Source organism: Lampetra fluviatilis, chromosome 18 (genome assembly GCF_964198595.1).
Source record: "Lampetra fluviatilis chromosome 18, kcLamFluv1.1, whole genome shotgun sequence".
In the NCBI taxonomy this organism is placed as follows: Eukaryota; Metazoa; Chordata; class Hyperoartia; order Petromyzontiformes; family Petromyzontidae; genus Lampetra; species Lampetra fluviatilis.
Genome location: NC_136292.1, coordinates 11,272,083 through 11,294,063, shown reverse-complemented (window position 1 = coordinate 11,294,063; position 21,981 = coordinate 11,272,083). Strand labels below are relative to the sequence as shown.

The 21,981-nt window shown below is 47.3% G+C and overlaps 1 protein-coding gene across 1 annotated transcript; it reads left to right on the top strand.

Annotated features, from left to right (window-relative positions):
• The first annotated feature begins 333 nt into the window (after positions 1-333).
• LOC144937282 (prostaglandin E2 receptor EP2 subtype-like) lies at positions 334-11,319 on the top strand. The gene is made up of 2 exons (XM_078864690.1): positions 334-1,176; positions 10,603-11,319. Exons 1-2 carry the CDS (start codon positions 334-336, stop codon positions 11,317-11,319), a joined length of 1,560 nt encoding a protein of 519 aa, XP_078720816.1.
• The last annotated feature ends 10,662 nt before the right edge of the window (positions 11,320-21,981 follow it).

Below are 21,981 nucleotides of genomic sequence, written 5' to 3'. Positions count from 1 at the left end.
CGGAGACGTCCGTTCCCTTCGAGATCATCGCTGCGTCTCCTGCAAAGGATCATCACTTTGTCCTCTATTCGAGAAATGTAGCTGTTGATCTCCTGGGTACATAATATGCTGAGCCAGGTATCTCCCCCTTGGGCAAACTTATTTTCTGTTTGGTGAGATTGTTTTATTTCTTGAACAAGTTACACACTTGCCAGACCTTAGTTTTGCCGGCTAACTTCTTCATCTGCCGGCTAACTTTCTTCATCTGCTGGACAAACCCTACAACCTATCGGAGCAAGTCCTTGGAACCCGCCGAGACAAGATCTTTGCGTCCTGCTGGAGCAACATCTCCCGATGAACGAGTCGCAGGAGCAATGCGCGAGCATCCCCGCCGGCAGTTCGGCCACCCCCGCCGCGCTCATGTTCTGCGTCGGCGTGGTCGGAAACGTCGCCGCCGCCTCCATCCTCTGGTGCTCGCGACCCGATAGCAAGCGCAGCGTCTTCTTCACCCTCGTGTGCGCGCTCACCGCCACCGACCTGTTCAGCACCCTGCTCTCAAGCCCAGTCGTGCTGACCGCCTACAGCCGCAACAGCACCCTGCGTGAGCTGGGCGGCGACTCCCTGTGCCTCTACTTCACCTGCTGCATGCTCTTCTTCGGCGCGGCCACGATGGGCATCCTATTCGCCATGGCGTTCGAGCGCTGCCTCTCGCTGAGCCACCCGTACGCGTACAGGAGGCTCGTGCGGCGAGCCGGAGCATTCGGGGTGCTGGCTGGCATCTACCTGCTCAGTCTGCTCGCCGCGCTCATGCCCGTGATGCGCTTCGGCCGCTCGCGCATGTACAAGCCGTGCACGTGGTGCTACGTGGAGATGCGCCACGAGCCGGGCTACTCCGTGCTCTACGCGCTCTTCCTCTCGGCTCTCATCGTGGCCGTGCTCGCATGCAACGCGTCCGTCATGCTGTCCCTGCGCGCCATGCGGCGGCGGCTGCTGCTGTCGGCACCCCCCGCAGCTTGCCGGGGATGTCAGCAACAGCAGCAGCAGCATAAGCAGCAACAGCAGCCCCGCACGTTGTCCCTGCGCCGCAAGTTGTCCCTGCACCGCCGGATGAAGCACGCGCGCGGGGTCGAGGTGGACAACCTCGTGCTGCTCGTGGTCATGACGCTCATCTTCCTCATCTGCTCGCTGCCCCTCACGGTAATCGCGCGGCGGTGCACGTGTGGGGGGCGGGGGGTTGCTCTGGGCAGACGAGCCTGTCCCCCTAGGGTATATGGCAAATCTGGGCGGCCGCCCTGGGCCCCACGCTTGGGGGGGGGGCACGCGCTTCGGCGTCACGGTGTCAGATGTAATACACTTACGGTTTAGTTTGAAAGCGTCCAGTGACCCACAGTGTGATTTGGCCCGCACCCCCCTATGGACTGCCTTGGCCGCTGGGTATATACACACACACAGTATAGGTTAGCCCAAAAGTCAGGATACATGACTATTTCATGTATGTTTACACTGATATTAAAACATGTTTATTCTTTCTTTTTTAAGTTAATATGCTATCTGTTATCATTACGAATATGTTTTTTTTCCTGTGAGTGGCCACCTCAAATCCGTCATTTACAAAACTCGACCCAGGAACCCCGAAAGAATTGAGACAAAACGTAATTTCTGAATGTTCAAAGATTACTCCTGTAATCCTAAACAAACCAAAAAATAGTTAAACATTCATTTCTAAATAATTCATTGCATGCATGAATGTGCATTGAAGTTTGAACATTTGGTCAAATAAAGTAAATAACCCGATGTGATTTGTTAAAATAAATTTTATCATTTTATGTCTTGACTCTTGGACCATCTTGTACTGTATATTTAAACAGTATGCGTAGGATGACCGCTATTGATGTTAACTAAACTTGTATTTGCCAAGTAAAGCCCACTGTGATATTAGCTTTTTTTTCGAGATGTACTGACCACACATAATAGCTCATTGAAGTACATTATATCACCATCAATGTGAAAATTGAGAGTAGCCAAATAATCTAAACGCATATTTATAAATATGGAGGAGAAAAAAATCGGAGAAACCCGGAGAACAATCCACGCGACCGCCAAGGAGAGAGAACAAACTCAACACAAAGAGCACTTCTAAATAAATTAGTTTTCAATCTAGATGATTTAAACGTGCACAGTACCAGTGGCTTCCTAATATCGATGGAAGAGCGTTCCAGATAGCCACAGAAGCGCATGTGAAAGCGTGTGATGCAGTAACCGTCTTTGGAAATAACATAAGGTAATCTAGCGGAATGTTATTGAAGAATCCATAATAGAGGTTTTTGGGTTACATCGTAACGTAAACAAAACATGCCAATTCGTTACTAGTACAGCACACTGGTGTGTCAGAGAGTAAACCCGAAATATTTATAGGGCTCCTACTTTCTGCTCCTCTTTTCTCCACAAATCTGGCTGCCCCCTGATGTTGCTAGTTGTAATTACTGGCGAAACGTCGTACTCCAATTGTAAATGTTGTGGGTTTACTCTCCAGGTATTGAAGGTGTTTCGTAAATCAACGTTTTTTCTTCTGCTAGAAATGATCACCGTTGATTTCCCATCAACACAGTCCTTCAGGGGTGATGTGCTGGGTGGATTCTGCCTAACGGGATTTAAAGTTGTTTTAGCGGCTTTAATCTGGGGTCAGTGAGAGCTGTTGATTGATTTTCCACAAAGTCCTTCCCCAGCACCTCCGATTAGCACAGTGCCCAAATCTTGGAGACTCAAACTGTGCATGCTGCAAACGGATGCTGCACGCCCCGAGTAGCTGCTTAATAACTGTCGACTTCCCCGCCTATCACCGAATACAAAGAAGGCATTCGAGAAAGCGTTACACAATCCATGAGTATGCACGAATAGCGTCTTTTTATTTATTACTGATTGTTCCTTCCTTGAAGGATTCCTTTGAGAGTCACAATTTATCACTCTCCCTGTCTCTCTCTCTGTGGGCCCGTGCGAGAAATCGTTTGGGGGCTCAGGCTGCTCTGGCTGCGCTTTGAAGATTGGAGAGACTGATCCTGTTACACAAAGACCCTCTTTGCTGGCGGTGGCGTTTGCGCTTTAGTCGAGTTCTGCTTCTACTAAATCCGCTGGGGAGTCTGGAGAGGCGATAGCGGGTAATTGAGTTGGGCCCCCCCTATCAGCAAACTTTGCTCAGTGAGTTATGTTGGAGATAGGGTGGGCAATACCGCCTGTATCCCTCAGATAGTTATGGGAAATGGACAATTGAGATGTGTGGAACGTATCCTCTGCGTTATCTGCAGAGGACTTAAGACTGTAATGCAAACAAGAAGAACACACACGTGCATATGCTTGTTTTTCTCTGATGCTTTGGCGCATGCGTTAACCTCGGAGGTATTGAAAGAAAAAAAGGAATTTCATGAATGTGGATTACCTCATATTATGTACGGATCAACATAGCAACTGAGGGCACGGATCAAAAACTTTAAAGTGCACAGAGAAGCGTGGAGAGATGTACGCTTAGGATTACATTAAGATATAGGGGAACACAATAATTGGAGACCTTCAGCATGTTAGAGACATCATATTGACTGTTAAGAAGACAGCAAGTGGGCTTTGGCACGACGTGTCGCTAAGAGGTGATGGCTGATGGTCGAGACTAACGACGGAGTGGCAAAGGAGATAATTCGCGCATCCGAGTAAGTCCGCTGTGGAGATGGATCTATGAAATTAGTTGACATGACGGTGCTAGATGGATCACTGCATTGCAAAACACAGCGTGAAAGATAGTAATGACTGAGGGAGGCTTTCATCCAGCAGTGGCTTGTTGCTGATTGAAGAAGATGATGACAATGATAGTAATGATGATCAAGAAGGTTTGCAGCTTCGGAAATGTTCACTCACGCTTTTCGCCAATAGGATCTCCAGTCTTTGAGAAGATAATTGCGTCGGTCAAATAGAGCTCAGAAGAAGATTCAGCCAGAAGCAATTTGCTATTCCGTTTGCTGAGGAGATAGGTGCGGTGGACGAAGCAAGGGTGCCTCGGTGGCGAGATGTTATCTACCTCGTCTGGTATGCAGGAGTTCGTGGGTTCGATCTCGACCCTGACGCCTGCTCTATATTTAGAGTTTGCATGCTCTCCCCGTGGTCGCATGGATTTTTCTCCGGGTCCTCCGGATTTCCCCTCCACATTTCGAAACATGTGGTTTAGAGTATTTGGCTGCCTATAAATTTCCACATGATAAGCCACTTCGTTGAGCTTTCATTTGTGGCCAGATCGCTTTTGAAAAAGAGCAATATAGCTCAGTGGGCTTTACCTGGTAAAATATTAAAATCTTTTGAATAGTAAAAGTGTTGAACATTCTCCACGGTTTCGTTATACAAGATATGATGACACTTCCAGACGTCATTTGTGACCTGCAAGCCGTCACGGTGTGAAACACTCATTCATAGAATTCGCCAAACCTCCAAATGCAGGACCCTACCGATAAAAGTATTGAGACTTCGTCATCCTTTCATTTCTTGTTATTTCTGTATTAGCATATACGTGTGCTGAACTGTATGTATGTTGAACTTATTTCGCACTGAAACGTAGCCAACCGTTCCAATCGGTGGTGCGGGACAATTAGAGAATGTGTAATTTTCAGCAATACATGGTTGCCATGCATCAGAGAGCGTTTAATTGCATAAGCGGGCTCAGCAATCGGACGTTTTGCAACATCGGTGGTGTGTCCAATGGGCGAGAGCGCCTCCAGAGTGCTTTGGAGCGCTTTCATTTTGAACGATGACCTTGTTAGCAGCCCAGCGCGCATCGCGACACGAAGCGAAAGGTCTGAGAGAGCTGCCTCGGCCCGAGCGTTTGGCGAGCGTGTCAAAATCTAGCCAATCGGAGGTGCCGCCCTACCTCACCCTGCGAACTCTCGGTTTCGTGGACACAACACGTGCCATGCGCGCGCGTTCATTGGCCGAGCGAGTGAGTCGTGACGTCACAGCGCTGATGCGAGGGCTCTCGACATCCGAACACACTGCTCAATAAAAATTCAAATTCAATCTCGTAGCGCGCCACGGCAGCGAGCTTTTCCTATTGAACACACCCCAAGTATGAACTATATTATGCGCTGTTGTGGTGGACTATGAGTAATGTATTAATGGATCAAAAAGGAAACTTTTAACTTTTATTTCACCAGGTAAAACCAACTGAGCTACGTAGCTCTTTTTCAGAAGCGACCTGGCCACAAATGATAGCTCAACGCAGTAGCTTATCATGTGGAAATGTATAGCAGCCAAATACTCGAAACGCATGTTTCGAAATGTGGAGGGATAAACCGCAGGACCCCGAGAAATATCCACTGCCCCATTGTTTTGTGGCCTAGCGCGGTTGGCATGGGCCTTAGTGTAAGCAATTTCCCTTCCACTACATGTTCCGACACTTGGGCCCCTCCAGCCGGTGGGCCCGGGCGCAGTTGCATCTCCTGCAAGCTCAATAGCTACACCACCCCCCCCCCTCCCCCTCCATTATACATATAGTTTGCTGAAAACATTCATGTGCAATTCAGCTGTCCGGAGGCTCTGGGGGGTACATTACATTGCATGTCAAGCGTATTCCGCATTTGATGGAAGTTGCTTAATGTCCGGAAATGCAGGAATTTATTTTCTGATCCACGATAGGACGTTGGGAAAATGCTTAGCACATGCGTTTATCCCGCTGTACACCTCTTTGTTAAGAGAGGCTGTACAACAGGAGGGAGGAGGCCTTAGCAGCTGGTAACAGGACAGGAGGAACAGGCCTTCACGTTGGTTCCAGCACAGGCCTTGCTGATGGCAGGATGGGGGAGGGTGGGCATGCCACTCGGGGCAGGCAGGACAGGATACTGGGGCATTTGGGGCTTTTGAGTGTGCTGCAGGGAATGGGGAAGCTGATGAGGGCTGTGTTGACAATGGTGGCATGCTGGGGAAACTTAAATTGGCCTGTACAGTAAAGTACACCAACAGCCCATTGAATTGTATCATGTCTAATTTTTGAACAACAATAATCTGTACAAACATTACAGTACATCATATAGACATGACAGTATGGCATTAGAGTGCTTTATAGACTCAAACTGACAATCATATTGTGCTGTCTCAGTGGATAAACAAGGAAGGAAGTCAACTGCTGAAGAGGCATTTTATATATATAACATCTACGTCCTTGGGGTAATGGGAATTGAGTTAAAGTTAAACGATGCAACTCTCCACAGTATGTTTAACACTTACACTTTCGCAACCAATATTGTCCATAATAGAGATTTTTTTTGGTCAGATTGCGTAAATATCTCGTTAAACCCGCCATCACTTGACACAGCCAATTAGTAAGGTTTGTCGCGTAAACGAAACATGCCAATTCGTTACTAGTGCAGCACACTGGTGTGTTGGAGAGTAAACCCACACCATTTCAAATTTGAGTACGACGTTTTGCCAGTAGTTACAACTAGCATCATCAGGCGACAGCCAGATTTGTGGAGAAATGCTCCTGTTTTCTCCACAAATCTGGATGGCACCTGATGATGGTAGTGTACGCGACAAACCTTACTAATTGGCTGTGTCGGGTGGCGGCGGGTTTAACAACACATTTATATTTATGCCACCTAACCAAAAAAACCTATCCACAGTATAACTTTGTTTGCATTCTTAAAATATTATGAAGCATCCTATGTTAAAGCAACTCTGTTGCCTCTCCAACACAATTGCACATCATGAGATAGTCAACTCAACGAGAGCGCACATGATCATGAATAAAGTGGACGCTGGATGGCCTGACCCCTACCGTGCCCTTTCGCCTGAGTGGCTTGGCCCGGCAAGCCCTGGCAGGCCGATCTAGGCAAGAAAAGGAGCCTGCATGGCCTATGAGTAAGACAAACAAACAAACAAAATATTCAGAAATGTTAGATAAATAAGGCGAAATAAACGGGAAAAAACGTCAAAATAACTAATGTGTGTTATTTAGCTTTGATAAATATTCCTTATGAAATATCTCCATTCGTATAAAACATTCAGCCATATTGGACCGGTTCACCTTGACGGCCACGCAATCACTTTGTGCCTGTGCATGAAGGCAGTTTCGATTAAAAGTTGAAAATGTTTAAGGCCACAGGCAACGTTATGGTATCTGTGTTCCAGCCACAGTTAAACAGAGCAATCTGGACAACTACATTGTTTTTTGCAACAATATGTCGGTATGTTGAACTTTTTTTCGCACCGTACGTGGCCAACCATGCAAATTGGAGGTGCGGGGGAAGGAGAACAAACCGAACACGCAAATCAGTTCTAAAGCAATGAGTTTTCAATCTATATTTAAAAGTGCATTGCTTCAGTGGCTTCCTAATATCGGAATGAAGAGCGTTCCAGACGGAAGAAAACGCGCATCTGAAAGCATGCGATGCGGTAACCATCTTTGTTCGAATTTACGCCGTTTATAGCTCAACAGAGCAATATTTACCAATAGCATGTATTTAAATTATTTCAGGAGACTAATGCCACGTCAGAGTACTGAGGTGGCACCATCAAGATCCTGGGTTCAAAGCCGGGTTGCAACAAGGGTAACCACCTTTGAGATAAAAAAAAGCCGAGATATATCATGGAAAGAATAATCTTACAATCTAGATTTGAAGCTTTCGTGACTGCAGGAATCCATACTCTTTGGTTCTTTCGGTAAAGTCACGTAGATATAAAAAAAATTATACGTACGTGACTTTACCGAAAAAAAACATTTTTAAAACCTACCTGACTTTACCGAAATAACCAAAGAGTATAATAATCTTACAATACCGGAAGATGGGAGAACTGCTTGTAACTGACGAAACACATGACTTTTTTTGTTGCGGGAAGACTTGCAGATATGCTAGGACAGCTCCCTCAAAAAGAGGACGATCCTGGGAAAACCAGAGGACAGGTTCGCCAACCGCTTGCATCGGTGGCATTTGTTTAAACAAACAGCCTGTGGCCCATTACAACCCCGTTGAAAAAGCATCATCTCACAAAATTGTCAACGTTTATCAACCGTCAACGCATTTCTATAGCCTTTCAACAATGTTGTACGCACATACTGTATTGTCAAAAGGCTCACGCATGAAACGCATCCACAGTAATGTTGACCAAGTGGTGTAGCCGTCAAACATTCTCACAGATGCCTGATAAAATCTCCATGCACTTCCCACCACCTATATATAGTGCACAGTGCACAACTGCCTTCAGGCTCGAATGATCATGCTCAGCACTTTTTCAGTGCTCTGTAACTCCACACGAATTGTACACTGGTAGGGTGGAGCAGGGGAGAGCGCACTGTTGCTATTCATCAGGGCACATGAGTTTAATTCCTGGCCACGCCTAACATCAGTGGTGAATGACATCGAAACTGGTCCTGGATGCCCCCCCCAGCCTCCAAACTTCAACCCGCACTGACCAATGCGGTGAAGTGTGATGAAAACAACCCCCATGACTGAAACAGCGTAGGGAGGCCTTCATCCAGCAGTGGGTCAATAACAAGTTGTAAATAATAATAGTTGTTATTATTGTCGTGGATTCCAACACGATGTTAATTAGCAGATGAGGTAATTAACATTTCGCGGTGGCGAGATGTTAATTACCTCATCTGGTATACAGGAGGTCGTGGATTCAATTTCGAACCTGATGCCTGCTGTATATTTGGAGTTTGCGTGTCTCTCTCCCCGTGGTTGCATGGATTTTTCTCCCAATCCTCCGGTTTTTCCCCTCCAAATTTTCTGACAAAATATTTATGAAGTAAAAAAAATATCTGCTGTCCACTACATTCTTTCTAACACGAGTTTCAGACTATTGAATGGCAAGGAGCTGTTATGCGGCTACGTAGTTAATTTCCTTGTTGCACTCGTGTAATTGTATCAGCGTTATAGCTTTCGTAAGTGATTGAGAGAGATCTATGGCAGGCTTACGGTTGTGGCGCCAACTGCAGCTGAATAACGCGTTGGGCGATTTGCATCCGTGACCGCGGTCGTCGTCGTCGCACGAGGGGGGCTATTCTCAACTGTCCATTGGTTCAGATTGATACGGCCTCGCCTGCCGCACGATGTTCTGACGCGGTTCGATGAAGAGCCATTGTTTGACGGAGTGAATTGAAACCGGCCCATTCTTCTGTGGCGTCGGTGAATATGTGCCCGTTACGGGGAGAGGTCGTGTGGCGGTTGGCGCGCCGCGCTGCGCTACGAACCAGGCGACCCAGGTTCGATTCCCGCTCACGGCCACTTTCGGTGACAATTATCTGAACCGTTCTGGGGCCTCCCGTCGGTCGACTCAGCCTCAAAATTAGTAATCAACCAGGTAGGGTGTTGACTGTTGTGTTAGCCGACTCTCTGTGTTGTATTGCATTACATTTCTCAGTTTACTAGGTTTGTTTTCTCATTCATTCTTACCTGATGACGATTGCTTGTGTTGCAATTGAAACGTCGTGTTCTATTATTTAATTTATTTTTTCTTTCTACGTGACTTTACCGAAAGAACCAAAGAGTAATTCCTGCAGTCACGAAAGCTTCAAATCACGAACTATTTATTGTACCAGGTAAGACCCAATGAGCTCTATAGCTCTTTTTCAGGTGCGAGCTGGCCACAAGTGATAGTTCAAAGAAGTGGCTTATCATGTTTGAAATGTACAGCAGCTAAACGCTCTAAACGCACGTTGATTCTGGAGGACTCTGAGAAAAATGAATGTGACCGCAGGAATAGAGAGACACGCAAACTCCAAATATGCAGGCGTTAGGGTCGGTGATCGAACCCTCGGCCTTCTGCACACCAGGCGATGTAGTTAACTTCTCGTGAGGGATGGTGATGACTTGGGGAATCCATTATGCACAGCAATGGATTGTGCATAGCTGATAAGGATGATGATGATCATAATAGCAAATTCATTGATGAACTATCTGTATGGTTATGTGAGGGTTATTCCCCCCGTATGCATGGATATTCTTTAGGTCCTCCGGTTTCTTCCAACATGCAAGACACTCATTAAAGAATTAGCGAAACGATCCACAAGGGCACATGCAGGGCCCTCCAGAAAAAAAGTATTCAGCCTCAGTGAAGCTATTCTGGACAAATAAGCGACATCATTCCAATGACGATACCACAAACATGTAATGATGCATTCATTAAAATATATTCTCATACTCGCAGAGGAATCGATATATGCTGTATTGTATGTAATTGGGTCGCGTATACCCAACCGCGTAGGTTTTCACAGTTGTGCTGTCGAGATCGCTGATGTGTTTTCAGGTCGTACTGCGTGTTGTTCGACATGGTGTCCGACGTTTTGCGCCATATGCTGGAGGCTTCTTCGGGAGCTGCATTGAGCGGTTCGCGTTCATCTGCTCAACTCAGTTCTGCTCAATTAAATTCCCGAAGAAGCTTCCAGGACGCGGAACAAAACATTAGCCATCATACCGAACAACTTGTTTCCGTACGACGCGAAAACAGTTCGGATAGCTACGTGTCAACCGTGCAATCGCTAGAGGCGTTGCGTTCATCGCAACCCTTACACTACAATTCATCAAATCGGGAGGGCGGGCGGGGGGTGCAAGGTTGTTGCATGCGTTATAACCAAACCTCTCTGTGTGCCAGGTGAGCGCGTTCATCAATGCGATCGACCCCGGCAACAACAACTTTGGGAGGGACCTGACCGGCCTACGCTTCGCCTCATTCAACCCCATCCTCGACCCATGGATCTTCATCATCTTCCGCCGGTCGGTGTTCGAGCGCCTGCGCTCGTTGCTCTGCTACTGCCTCGTGCTGCCGCGGCACAAGCGCAACGCGGCCTCCGACAGCCTTCACCTCCACTCCGAGCCGCCGTCGTCGCTGCCGCCCGGCGCTGCCCATGACCCTGAGTCGAGCTGCCACTTTCAGCCCTGGCGGTCGGATTCGTGCGCGAGCAATTGTGCGTGCGACGCGTCAAACGGGCAGCCCTGGCAGGCCGACCCTGGTCCAGGCGCTCACGTGTACATGAGCGACCCGTGCGACCCGCGAACTCGGCAGGTGAACGCAGTTCCCCACGATTGCGAGTGCACACGGATCGCGGGTGAGCCCGCGTTGAGCAGCCAGCCTTGGCACGTGGATCCCTGTCCTGGCGCTTGCGCGTGTACAAGTGCAGCGGACGGCCAAACGTTGGACCGCCAACCTCAACCTTGGCGGGCGGACTCGGGTATCCTCGGCGATTGCGAGTGCACGGACGCCGCGGGTGGCCCGAGCGGGCTGCCGAAATCGACGGTCGGCGCTGCCGTCCTGGCGGCTGGGGAAGCCTGCGAAGGGGACGTCGCGGACGTGCAGATGTCCCTGCCGTGAGGGCGTGGGAACGTGGCTCACGGTCGTGAACCCGCGACCAGTGCGCACCCTTCCCGGCGTGCTGACTGGAAACGTTTAAATTGACACTGGAAAAAACTTCCTACGCGGTGTGTGTTTTGGAAACTTATTTGGTGAAACTCGCAAACGAGTATCGCATCGTGACGGTTTTTAATCCACTTCAAAGGTCGCCTGTACAGATGTCCGCGTTGCTTGCGTCGGTGAAGGCATCAGCAGCTGTAATCGCGGGCTGGTTTATTCGGCATGTGTGCGGAACAATTTTGATTAATGGTGAAACGTGACTGCAATTCACGATGTTGTGTATGAGCGTAAAATCCTTTATGTCAGGAAATACATGATAACATGTGTTGCTACAGCATAGTTAAATGAGGAAGTTAAACTACGTGCCAAACTGTTGCTTCTTTTGAATTGCTAAACGTACAAATCTTGTCCCACTGAACATTATATTACCATTGGAGTGTATAGTCACACTTAGAATTTTGCTATTTCCATAAGGCTATTACGATACTAGTTTCTTATTTATTTGTCCCACTGAACATTAGATTACCATTGGAGTATATAGTCACACTTAGAATTTTGATATTTCCATAAGACTATTACGATACTAGTTTCTTATTTACCATCTAAAGCCCACTGAGCCTTTAGCTCTTTTATAAAGGCAACCTGACCACACGTAATATCTCATCGAAATGGCTCATATCATCATCATCATCATACGTGGCAGTTTATAGCAGCAGCCAAATAATCTGAACGCATGTTTCTCAACGTGGAGGGAAGGGGGGGGGCAACACTGGTAGACCAGCAGAAAGTGCCACGTGACCATGGGGAAAGAGAACACGCAAACGCCAACCATGCGACAGGCGTCAACAAGGTTGTGATCGAACCCACGAGCTCGTGCGTACGAGGCGAGCGAGATAACGTCTCGCCACATTGCGGCCTCGGAAGAAACGCGTCGCCTTAAACGGTCGGATCCCGAAGTCTCTTTGCCCCTCGGTTTAAGGATAACGTCCAAATAAACGCTCTTCAGAAACCACCCACACTGCTTATCATACAAAGCCCAGCAGAGTGGTGTGGGGAGACGGAGAGGGTGGAAGGCTCGAGGTGCCCCCCCCCCCCGTCTAAGTTCATATACTGCAGTCTAGTCGTGTTGGTGCAATATTTATTCTTGTGCACATGGGGGAAGGGAGGTGAGAGCCACATCAGAATGCACGATCTCGCATCGTTCCTCGCTCCGTGCAGCGTTTTAGCGTTTGCTTCGTCGTTGCCCATGTCGTGTGCCCCCTCCCCCCCAACTGGGCTTTGTACACCCCGCACCACTGGCCTATTAAAACGGGGTTGGAACTACACGGGTTGGCAGACGTTACATCAGCGCTCTTAAATGACAAAACTGTGGCGAGTGCATTCGTGAACACGGCGATATTTACCCCCCGAGCAGCGGTCAAAGAAAAAAACGAAGCCCTTAGACGGTGATTGCATTGCCAGACGCGGCAGCGCATGTTTTACTGGGTGCGCTCTTAAATGTCTTGCCGGTCTTTTTGGAAGACATGATTAAAGCTTATTCGCCATTAAAAGCATACTCTTTGGTTCATTCGGTAAAGTCACGTAGGTAGAAAAAGTTAAATAATATATCACGTGTGGAAACCCTTCCCGTATGGATTCCTGCAGTCACGAAAGCTTCTAATAAAGATTGAACCGCTTCTACGGGGAGGGTTTCCACGCATGATGTATTTTTTTTTATACCTACTTGACTTTACCGAAAGAACCAAAGAGTATGGATTCCTGCAGTCACGAAAGCTTCAAATCAAGATTCCATTGAAAGCCTTCAAAATGCCCAGAATAAAACCCGCGTATTTTTTTAATGACTTCATAAATGGTGACAAACGTGCGCGCTCTGCTGATGCACACACGAGGCATTTCGACTTCAAAACAACGGCCCCACTTGAGACCATGTGGGGGTTTTATTAGCTTGGCGCAGAGACTGATAAGAAACGGACGCTTCCGAAATTCCACTTCTCTAAAATCACGAGTGCCTGAGATGGGTGTGACCTTAATTTAACCCCGCGTGTGGAAGTCCACCTTTGGGCTTAATATCGCGTCCCTTGAAACACGTCGCACCTCCCATTAGTAGGGTTGGCTACGTACGGCGCGAAAGAAGTGCAACATACGTACGCGCATCATCGCAATCATCGTCAACCGTGATGGAGCCACTGCTTGCTGAAGGCCGCATCCACGCAACAGCTGCATCACGTGAGCAGATTTCATCGCCTCCGTCTGTGGACGTCCTCTCTGACGCGTTCTGTTGGCTGGCTGCCACCACTCCGCCACCACGCTTGAGCATCGACCATCGCCTCCTCTCGCGACGTGTCCTGCCCAAGCCCGCTGACTTTCTCTCAATGTCATCGAAACTCTTTACCGTTTAAGCTCTTTTTGTTGTTGTTGTTGTTGTTGCCGTCGTCGTTAATGACCATGTGTCTGAACCACGTGTCGGAGCGGGTATTAGACACTGATTAGAAAGAAGACAAAACATAATAATAATAAAACAAATGGCATTTAACAGATAACAGGGGCCAGGTTAATTTTTTTTACAAATTGGCTGAATAACATAGCCTTGGTGATTTGACGCAACGTTGGTACTGGTACCATCGGAAGGTCGGCCAACACTTGAATAATGTCCATGAAACCACAAAGACATTCCTAAGGGTAAGTGTTTTATTCCTCTAAGTGTATCATTAAAATGGAAAATGCCATTTATAAATCTACGTATTATGTAACGCTTACAGCAGAGTGGAACGTGAGTTATGAATACACGGAAAATTCGCTCTGTTTTGCAAGCAAATTGAATAGTTTCTCAAATCGTGCATTTTTCAGCAGTAGAGTGGATATTTGGCCTGTGGTTAGACACTGACCAGATGTCTCGGAAGACGTGGGAGGACCCACACTTTACTGAACTGTACTTGTGCTGATAAATCGTGTAACTGCTGTGGGATCCATTTGTATTGTCGGATGGGCAGAGGCCCGACAGGTTAAGGAGCTTTCACCGTTATTTTAACTGCCGTGCTCGGGAGAAGCAACCGGCGACCTCTGGTTTGTGAGTTCCGTGCTCCTGCTAACCATTACACCAATGCAGCAGCATTCCAGTATTTGTTATCTGTGTACAAATAAACAAAGTTAAATAACACACCCAGAGTCGTGTGTTCCCTTGAATTTTCAAATTAAATGTTATTTTTGGTTTAAAAAAAACTTTACATACTTTGGTGGTGCTGTCGTAAGCGTTTCTAAGTTACAGCTTTGTCGTGTTCATTCCATGTGTTTTGCAGAGCTATACAAACAACCACCGCATATTCTCAACCTTCCTACTAAATTCTAGGGGGCTAAGGGGGCCCCCTAGGAATTAGTGTGATGTCGATGAAATTCGACTCTATCTAAAATGAGGCCTCGAAGAGGGTTAAATAATTATCAATCATTTAGTACGTTTAGTATTCATGCCACATAGCGCCCAGCTATCACGCAGGTGCTGAGTTCACAGGCCGGTAGATCTTTCAGTAGTTTGACAGTAAGGGGGCGATGTTGCCATGTGGTTTTACCCAACTCAGTAATGTACCAATAATGTTCTGATTCCGTGGACCCTGTGATCGCTTTGTGTGACGCTGCTGTGCCGCGTTGCGGCGGGAGCGACGGACAGATTTGTAAGGTTCGCTGTGGATCGTCTCCAAATATAAAAATGCCACCGCCTGTGCTGAAGTCGTTTTAGAGAAGCGGTGAAAATATTTTGAAATTGCCCTCGATGCCAAATCCTTGCCTCACACAGACGCTGGCCTCGTGCACTGATGTGTGCCAGCATCTGTGCCAGCATCACGTTGTAACAACTCGCTCGCTCTCGAAGAGAGAGAGGACGACTCAGAGGCGCAAGACGGAACCACAGACAAGCGGGAAGGGCAGCAGCAGCCAGGCCATGAGCTGGCACCAAATCCCGCCCCCACCACCCCCGCCCCAAGCTCTTCGCTCCTCTAGACATTAAGGTGATATCGACCAATCAACGAGTATCCACATGTGGAGAAAACTGGAGCGCCCGGAGGAAACCCATGTGCGCGAGGGGGCAACACTCAATCCTATACAGACGAAACAGGTGGATTCTAGATTAGAAATTTTCGTGACTGCAAGGATCCATACTCTTTGGTCAAATCCATCTCTTCGGCATACCTCAGCAACTGTTTTCGCTGTGGTGGTCCCCACCTGATGAAGGACGCTTGTGTTGCGCCCGAAACGTCGTCATTTAATTGAGTTGTTTTCACTATTTTATTTTATTATTATTTTCACCTACGTGACTTTACCGAAAGAACCAAGGAGTATGAAACAGGCGGAGTCAGCATTTTTGCTGTCCTGCCTTCTGGCGAGCCAGGGTAGGGCACTTCATAGACACCCACGTGACGGGAGCTTCACAAACACCCGTTAGGTGATGATCCACCAACCCTCGGTGCCTCCACAGTGCTGGCTTACAGGCCACGTGCGTAGCCACCGCTAACCTGGCGTATCTGCCTCATTGTATAGAGCCATAGCAATTGATGAATAACACTGGATTGTTGCACCCACCGTCGTAATCAGACGATCAAAGAATGCGCGATCACGTCGAGCCGTGATGTATGTGCTGTTGGACGAGGCCTTTCCCTGGCCGTTCCCACCTCTGTCGCTCTCGGCAACGACCCAGATCTGGGCCTGCCGCACCGCAGGCGCCGATCTGCTCGACGAAGAGACTGGAGCGAGAGCATTGAAAGTGCCCGACGAAGCGTGCAGGAGGTGCACGCTCGGAATTGCACTGAGAGACGAGAAGAGAAAGACGCGGTTCGGCGAACAAACACAAATCGGAGACGTCACATCGACCGTTGAGCAACGTCGCTTTTGAAAGATGAAGTTAACACCTCAGTGGGGCTTTGTCTGCTAGGATGGGAATAGTTTAGTTTTGTTTGCGTGTGTTTGGGTGGTTTGTTTACCTTCGTTGTACTTTGCACTTCTGTCGTGTTGTGCACTGTTTGTTGTCGTAACGTTCTTACCCGCCCCGAGTGGACATCTGTGAAAAAAGATCTTTAAAGCTCTTCGGATTCCTCCAGCGTCAATAAATATGCTGATTCTGGAGTGGGCTTGGGCAGGACTCGTCGGTGGAAGGAAGCACGGAAAGCGAAGGAGGCTAACGGTGGCAGCCAAAGGAAGGGAATGCGCTTCAGACGACACCAATGATAAGCCCTGCAGTTACATCGCGGACGTCAGAAGGTTATCATTGTTGACGCACATCTGTTTATATCACCAGGTGCCATAGGCTTACACGACAATGGCAAAAGAAGGTCGTCAATTGGTGAATTTAATTGGGACCCCGTATGGCGAGGGGTGATGGATCACGCAACACCTGGAGGAACATTCGAAACGACACATTGATGGATGAACCATAAGGTGACGCATCACGGAACCGTTACAGACCGATTATCCCTTGGCCAGGCAAAAACACTGTGCAGTTAAAATTTAATGAGCTAAAGCTGTGAAACGTCACATCCCTTGCTCGCTCTCCGCGCGCTCCCACACATATACTCCCTGCGATCCCATATCCTTCTCCTCCTACTGACCGCTCACTTCCCCTCAGCCTCCACATCTGCACAGCAAAGTGCAAACTGCGTTTTCACACAGGAAATATGCCCAGGCCGTGATCCGAAATCGACTTTGGCGAAGAAGTTGGCAAGTGCTCGTCACAAAGTGTTTCTATTTATGTAAATGTGTGTGGGGAGTGGTAGTGTAGTGGCAGTTAGCGCGCAGTGCTGCGAACCCGGCGACCCGAGTTTGATTCCCGCTCACGGCTAAAACCAGTCACGAATATTTGGACCGGTCCTGGGCCTCTAAAGAGTACCTGGTCCGGTGGTGTCAAACATTACCACTGAGGAGACAAATGCAGTTGGCCGTGGTACTGGCTACCCACCTCCTCGTGTACCGTGCTGACCTTTGTTAGTGCTCGCTAACAAAACTTGCCCCAATAGTCTGTTAAGGCTGTAAAGGAGATTTTGCTCTTTGTTTTAAATACGTTTTTTAATTATCGTAAAAGAAACCAAGGTATTTCCGTTTAGGCCAGTTTCTAGCATGTTCTTGTGCAAAAATATTGTCTTTGGAGGTGTATGGGTGGCTCAGAGGTCAGAGAGCTTAGCTGGAGCCACTGAGCTCCTGGGGTTTCATCCAGGCAGCTGTCTGTGAGGAAACCGGGTTCTCAAGTGTAGCGAGTTGATGGTCTCAGCCGATTCGCCCAATGACTGCACACAGATAAAACATAAAGCTATCACATTAAGGTTGATCCTGCACTTAATCTGGCAAAATCGCAGCTGAGAATGATATTATTTGTTTTACTCTCATGCGACAGACGTTACTCTGCTCGGCAGGGTGGATGGGAAAGCGCTGCCCCCTAATGTGTCGACCAGACGTCACTTGAAGGGACCTCAGGGGTGGAAAATTGTGTTGGGAAAAAATATTTAGAATTAAAATGATCCGTTCAGTGGCATTTACCAAGCGTAGGTTGAACTCAGCGAGTGGTTTCTAGCTGTTTTATTATGTTTTATTTTTATTATTTTATTACTTCCCTTCTACGTGACTTTACCGAAAGAACCAAGAAGATGGTTTCTAGCTGCGGTTGGCTATATGTTAACTACCTCGTCTGGTATGCAGGAGATTGTGGGTTCTATTCCGACCCTGATGTCTGCTGTATATTTTCGAGTTTGCGTGTCTCTCTCCCCGTGGTCGCGTGGATTTTTCTCCGGGTACTCCGCTTCTTCACTCGATATTTAGAAACGAGCGTTTAGAGTATGTGGCCGATTTATATGCTCACACGGTAAGCCACTTCGTTGAGCTATCACTTGTGGCCAGGTCGCTACTGAAAAAGAGCTACATAGCTCAGTGGGCCTTACCTGGTAAAATAAAATAAAAATAGTTTGTAGTTTATTTTTCAAGCGGCTTTATTCCTCACCAAATATTGTCTGGGTCGCTGGTAGACTGGAGTCGGTGTCACTGGACTTGTAGCCAGAGCCACAGCTGGAGGGATACTGGATGTGTTGTGATCGGTGCAGAAATACCTTCTAGGTCACTGACCCCAACATAGTCATGTGCAATGAATCCCCGGTCCTGTGCAGTGCATGGCACCACCATAGCCGTGGGAGATTTCCACCAACAGCTCAGAGTCCTAACCCGAGGTCAGCACCGTCCCATGCTCGTTTGAGCAGTGGGTCACTGGATATGTTTTTATTTTGCGTGAGTGGAGTTACAGCTATGAGTTGATATATGACTCGCGATCAATTGAATTCAGAATTTCATGTGTAAATAAACGTTTCTGTCGAACTGAAAGAGAGTGAGTTTGCCGCTTGAGAAAAGTACTCAAACAGGTCAGATCAGAAGTTTATAATCGGAGTAAATTATCCATTGAGCTACACGGCTCATTTTTAAGGGCGACTGGGCTAGCAGATAGAAACGACAGCAATAGTTAATAAACAAGACATTCAATAAAAAAATATAATTAAACTAATTACAACCAAGTGATCTTACAAAACAATTACGCACGCTCGCATTTGTATTATTTCGACCTCAATAACGTCTGTATTAAACGAGTACAGAGATGGCAGACCGGCGATCCCTAGAGAAGAGACCAGTTGGTTCCAAAAGTTTTGGAGCAGCAGCCAAGGCCGTAATTATATTATATATTGGGGGGGACACATCCCCCCCAATATTCAAATATGCTCAAAATGTCCCCCCCCCCCCCAATATATTGCTATGAAATAGATTTCTGTTAATATTATTGTGGTTATGGCTGTACTTTATTAATCCCTAATCTCTGCCATTACATACAATGAAACAAGAAAAGGTAAAAAAGAAACAGACAGAGCAATGTAATACAATACACTCTTAGACATTATTGTAAAAAATAAATAAATAGTCGATCTCATGTGTTAGTGAATTTTTGTAATATTTTAGGCAGGAAATGGCACGAAACTCGTTTTCAAATTTAGATATTTTTTCTGGGGCGGGACCTCCAGACCCCCTGGAAGATCTAGTCCCCCCAATGTTAACTCCATGGCTACGGCCTTGGTAACAGCTACATACAAATCAGATCGTAGATCGGCCGGCAGATCACGCATGTGTCGTCGACATCTGACCATGGTGGTCAAGCAGGATACACTTACCCTCTGGATCAATCTTGATTTGAAGCTTTCGTGACTGCAGGAATCCATACTCCCCCAAACAGCTGTGCTCTCGGCTCCCCGCCCCTCTATGTCCAGGCTCAAGAACGTCCTCTTCTCCTCTGCATGTGACTGACTGCCTCTCTCTGCATAAAATACATATGCTCACTTAATAATACGTTTCTATTCGGTTAGACCGTGTGGACATACTGCCTCATTTCTACACTCTGCCATCCGACAGAGCCAAATAAATAAAGTTGTCACGTGAATCTAGATTTGAAGTTTTCGTGACTGCAGGAATCCATACTCTTTGGTTCTTTCGGTAACGTCACGTAAGTATGAATAAAATAAATCACGACGTTTCGGGCGCAACACAAGCGTCCATCATCAGGTGGGAAAGCATGGTCTGCTGCTGAGGCAGACTGTTTTAAAAGGTTTGAAATGGGTGTAGCTCAAGGGTCATAAAGAAGTGGCCGGGGCTAGAGATGTTAATGTGAGGGATCAGCATGTAACTGTAAGATATGAGATAATCTTTAGAGTAGCCGCCAGTAGAGACTTTCCAACCACCAGGGGCGTGAACAAGCAATTTCAGGGCTGCACCTTTACCATTATACGAAATCAGGCAGGGCACTCTGGGGGCCTCTGAACAATTACAGCTCCAGGGTTTATACAGAGAAGCGTTCTCACCGAGGTGGGACGACCGTGAGACAATGGAACTCCTGGGGTCCTACCGGCTTTCTAAGGGCGGTGGCTAGAACCAGTGTACGTGTGTGTGTTTGTACGTGTGTGTGTTTGTATGTGTGTGTGTGTTTGTACGTGTGTGTGTTTGTACGTGTGTGTATGTTTGTACGTGTGTGTGTGTGTTTGTACGTGTGTGTGTGTTTGTACGTGTGTGTGTGTATTTGTATGTGTGTGTATTTGTACGTGTATTTGTACGTGTGTGTGTATGTTTGTACGTGTGTGTGCGTGTCAGTGACGATTATCTGGACCGGTCCTGGGCCTCCCCTAGGTCGATTCAGCCTCAAATGAGTACCTGGTAGGGTGTGCAAACATTCACACCGAGGAGACAAAGGTGGCCGGACGTGGTGCTGGCCACCCACCCCATCGTGTTCTGTGCCAGCCTTCATAGGTGCTCCCTCACCGCCGATTAACACTGTCGGCTATGTACGGTGCGAAATAATTTCAACATGTATGTCAACATGTATGTCAACATGTATGTATGTTGAACCTCTTTCGCACCGTACGTAGCCAACCGGGCTAATGGGATGTTGCGGGGAAGGACAACAAACCAAATAGAAAAAAGCAGTTTTAAAGAATGAGTTTTCAATCTAGATTTAAAAGTGCATAGCTCCACATAAGCTAACAGCACTTGCCCCAACCGTCTGTTAAAGCTGTACGGGGGATCTTTGTCTTTGAAAGAGTTGGTTTCCGTGACAGTGCACAAGTAAATCACCCTATCTTCGTACTCCACAAGCAAATCCGAGATATATATTTTTTTTTATGAAAGCGACCCAGACAAAATTCCGTTAGCAACTTTAAACACCATTTACAGCCGCCGTCCCGCGGGTATAAGCCCAACTCGATTTCCTTCTCCTGTGTCTGACGAAAAAAAGTCGTCCCGACCACCCTCTTAAAGGCACGTGTAACGACAACAGCCACGGGGTTGAGGGCTCAGCCTGGGGCACGGTGGAAGGAAAGTCGGCGTCACTGACAGCGGAGGGTTGAGATCAGAGGGCTTCGTGGGTGGAAGGAGATTTGGTGCTGAATTCGAGCGCTGGGTGTGTCTTTGAAGGGAAGCAGCCTCACCCACTTGCAAAGATAGAACAGACCCGGGCAATGCAATCAGTGGAGGAGCCATCGAGTGTGCAGGCGGTGCAACTGCGCGCCAGGGCCTAGTAGTTGCCACCTCTGAGGGGACAAAAACTTTTTTTTTCGGACTTTTCATGGGAAAAATAAATCTCACGAGACCGGGAGATGGGAGGGCTGCATGTGAGTGCACCGTCTTGAGCCGTTTATTATTGTTACACAACTTAAATAAACTGGGACTTTTAATGTCCCGGGAAGACTTTTAGATTTCCCCTTAATAAATAAATAAAAAGAGAGAAGATGATCCGAGGAAAACCAGGACAGGTGGTAACGACTGCAAACAGGGACCATCAGACTCATAATATTTATACTGGAGGAGGAATCCGATGAGCTATAAAGCTCTTTTTCACAGATGTCCAGTAGGGACGGGTCAGAACGTTACAACAGCAAACCATACAAAAGACACGATAGGAGTGAAAGGAATAGGAAAGGTAAACAAATCACTTACAAACGTACAAATAAAATAACATCATGTTTTTGTATCTTACCAGCTAAAGCCCACTGAGGAATTAACTTTTCTTTCAAAAGCGACCTGTCCACAAATGATAGCATACAAAAAAGCGACTTATCACGTGGGAAATTT

Excerpts from the sequence above, each read along its gene's own strand:
- LOC144937282 (XM_078864690.1), top strand. The coding sequence starts at position 334 with ATGAACGAGTCGCAGGAGCAATGCGCGAGCATCCCCGCCGGCAGTTCG. Across the intron at positions 1,177-10,602 it reads TCTGCTCGCTGCCCCTCACG|GTGAGCGCGTTCATCAATGC; the intron begins GTAATCGCGCGG and ends TCTGTGTGCCAG.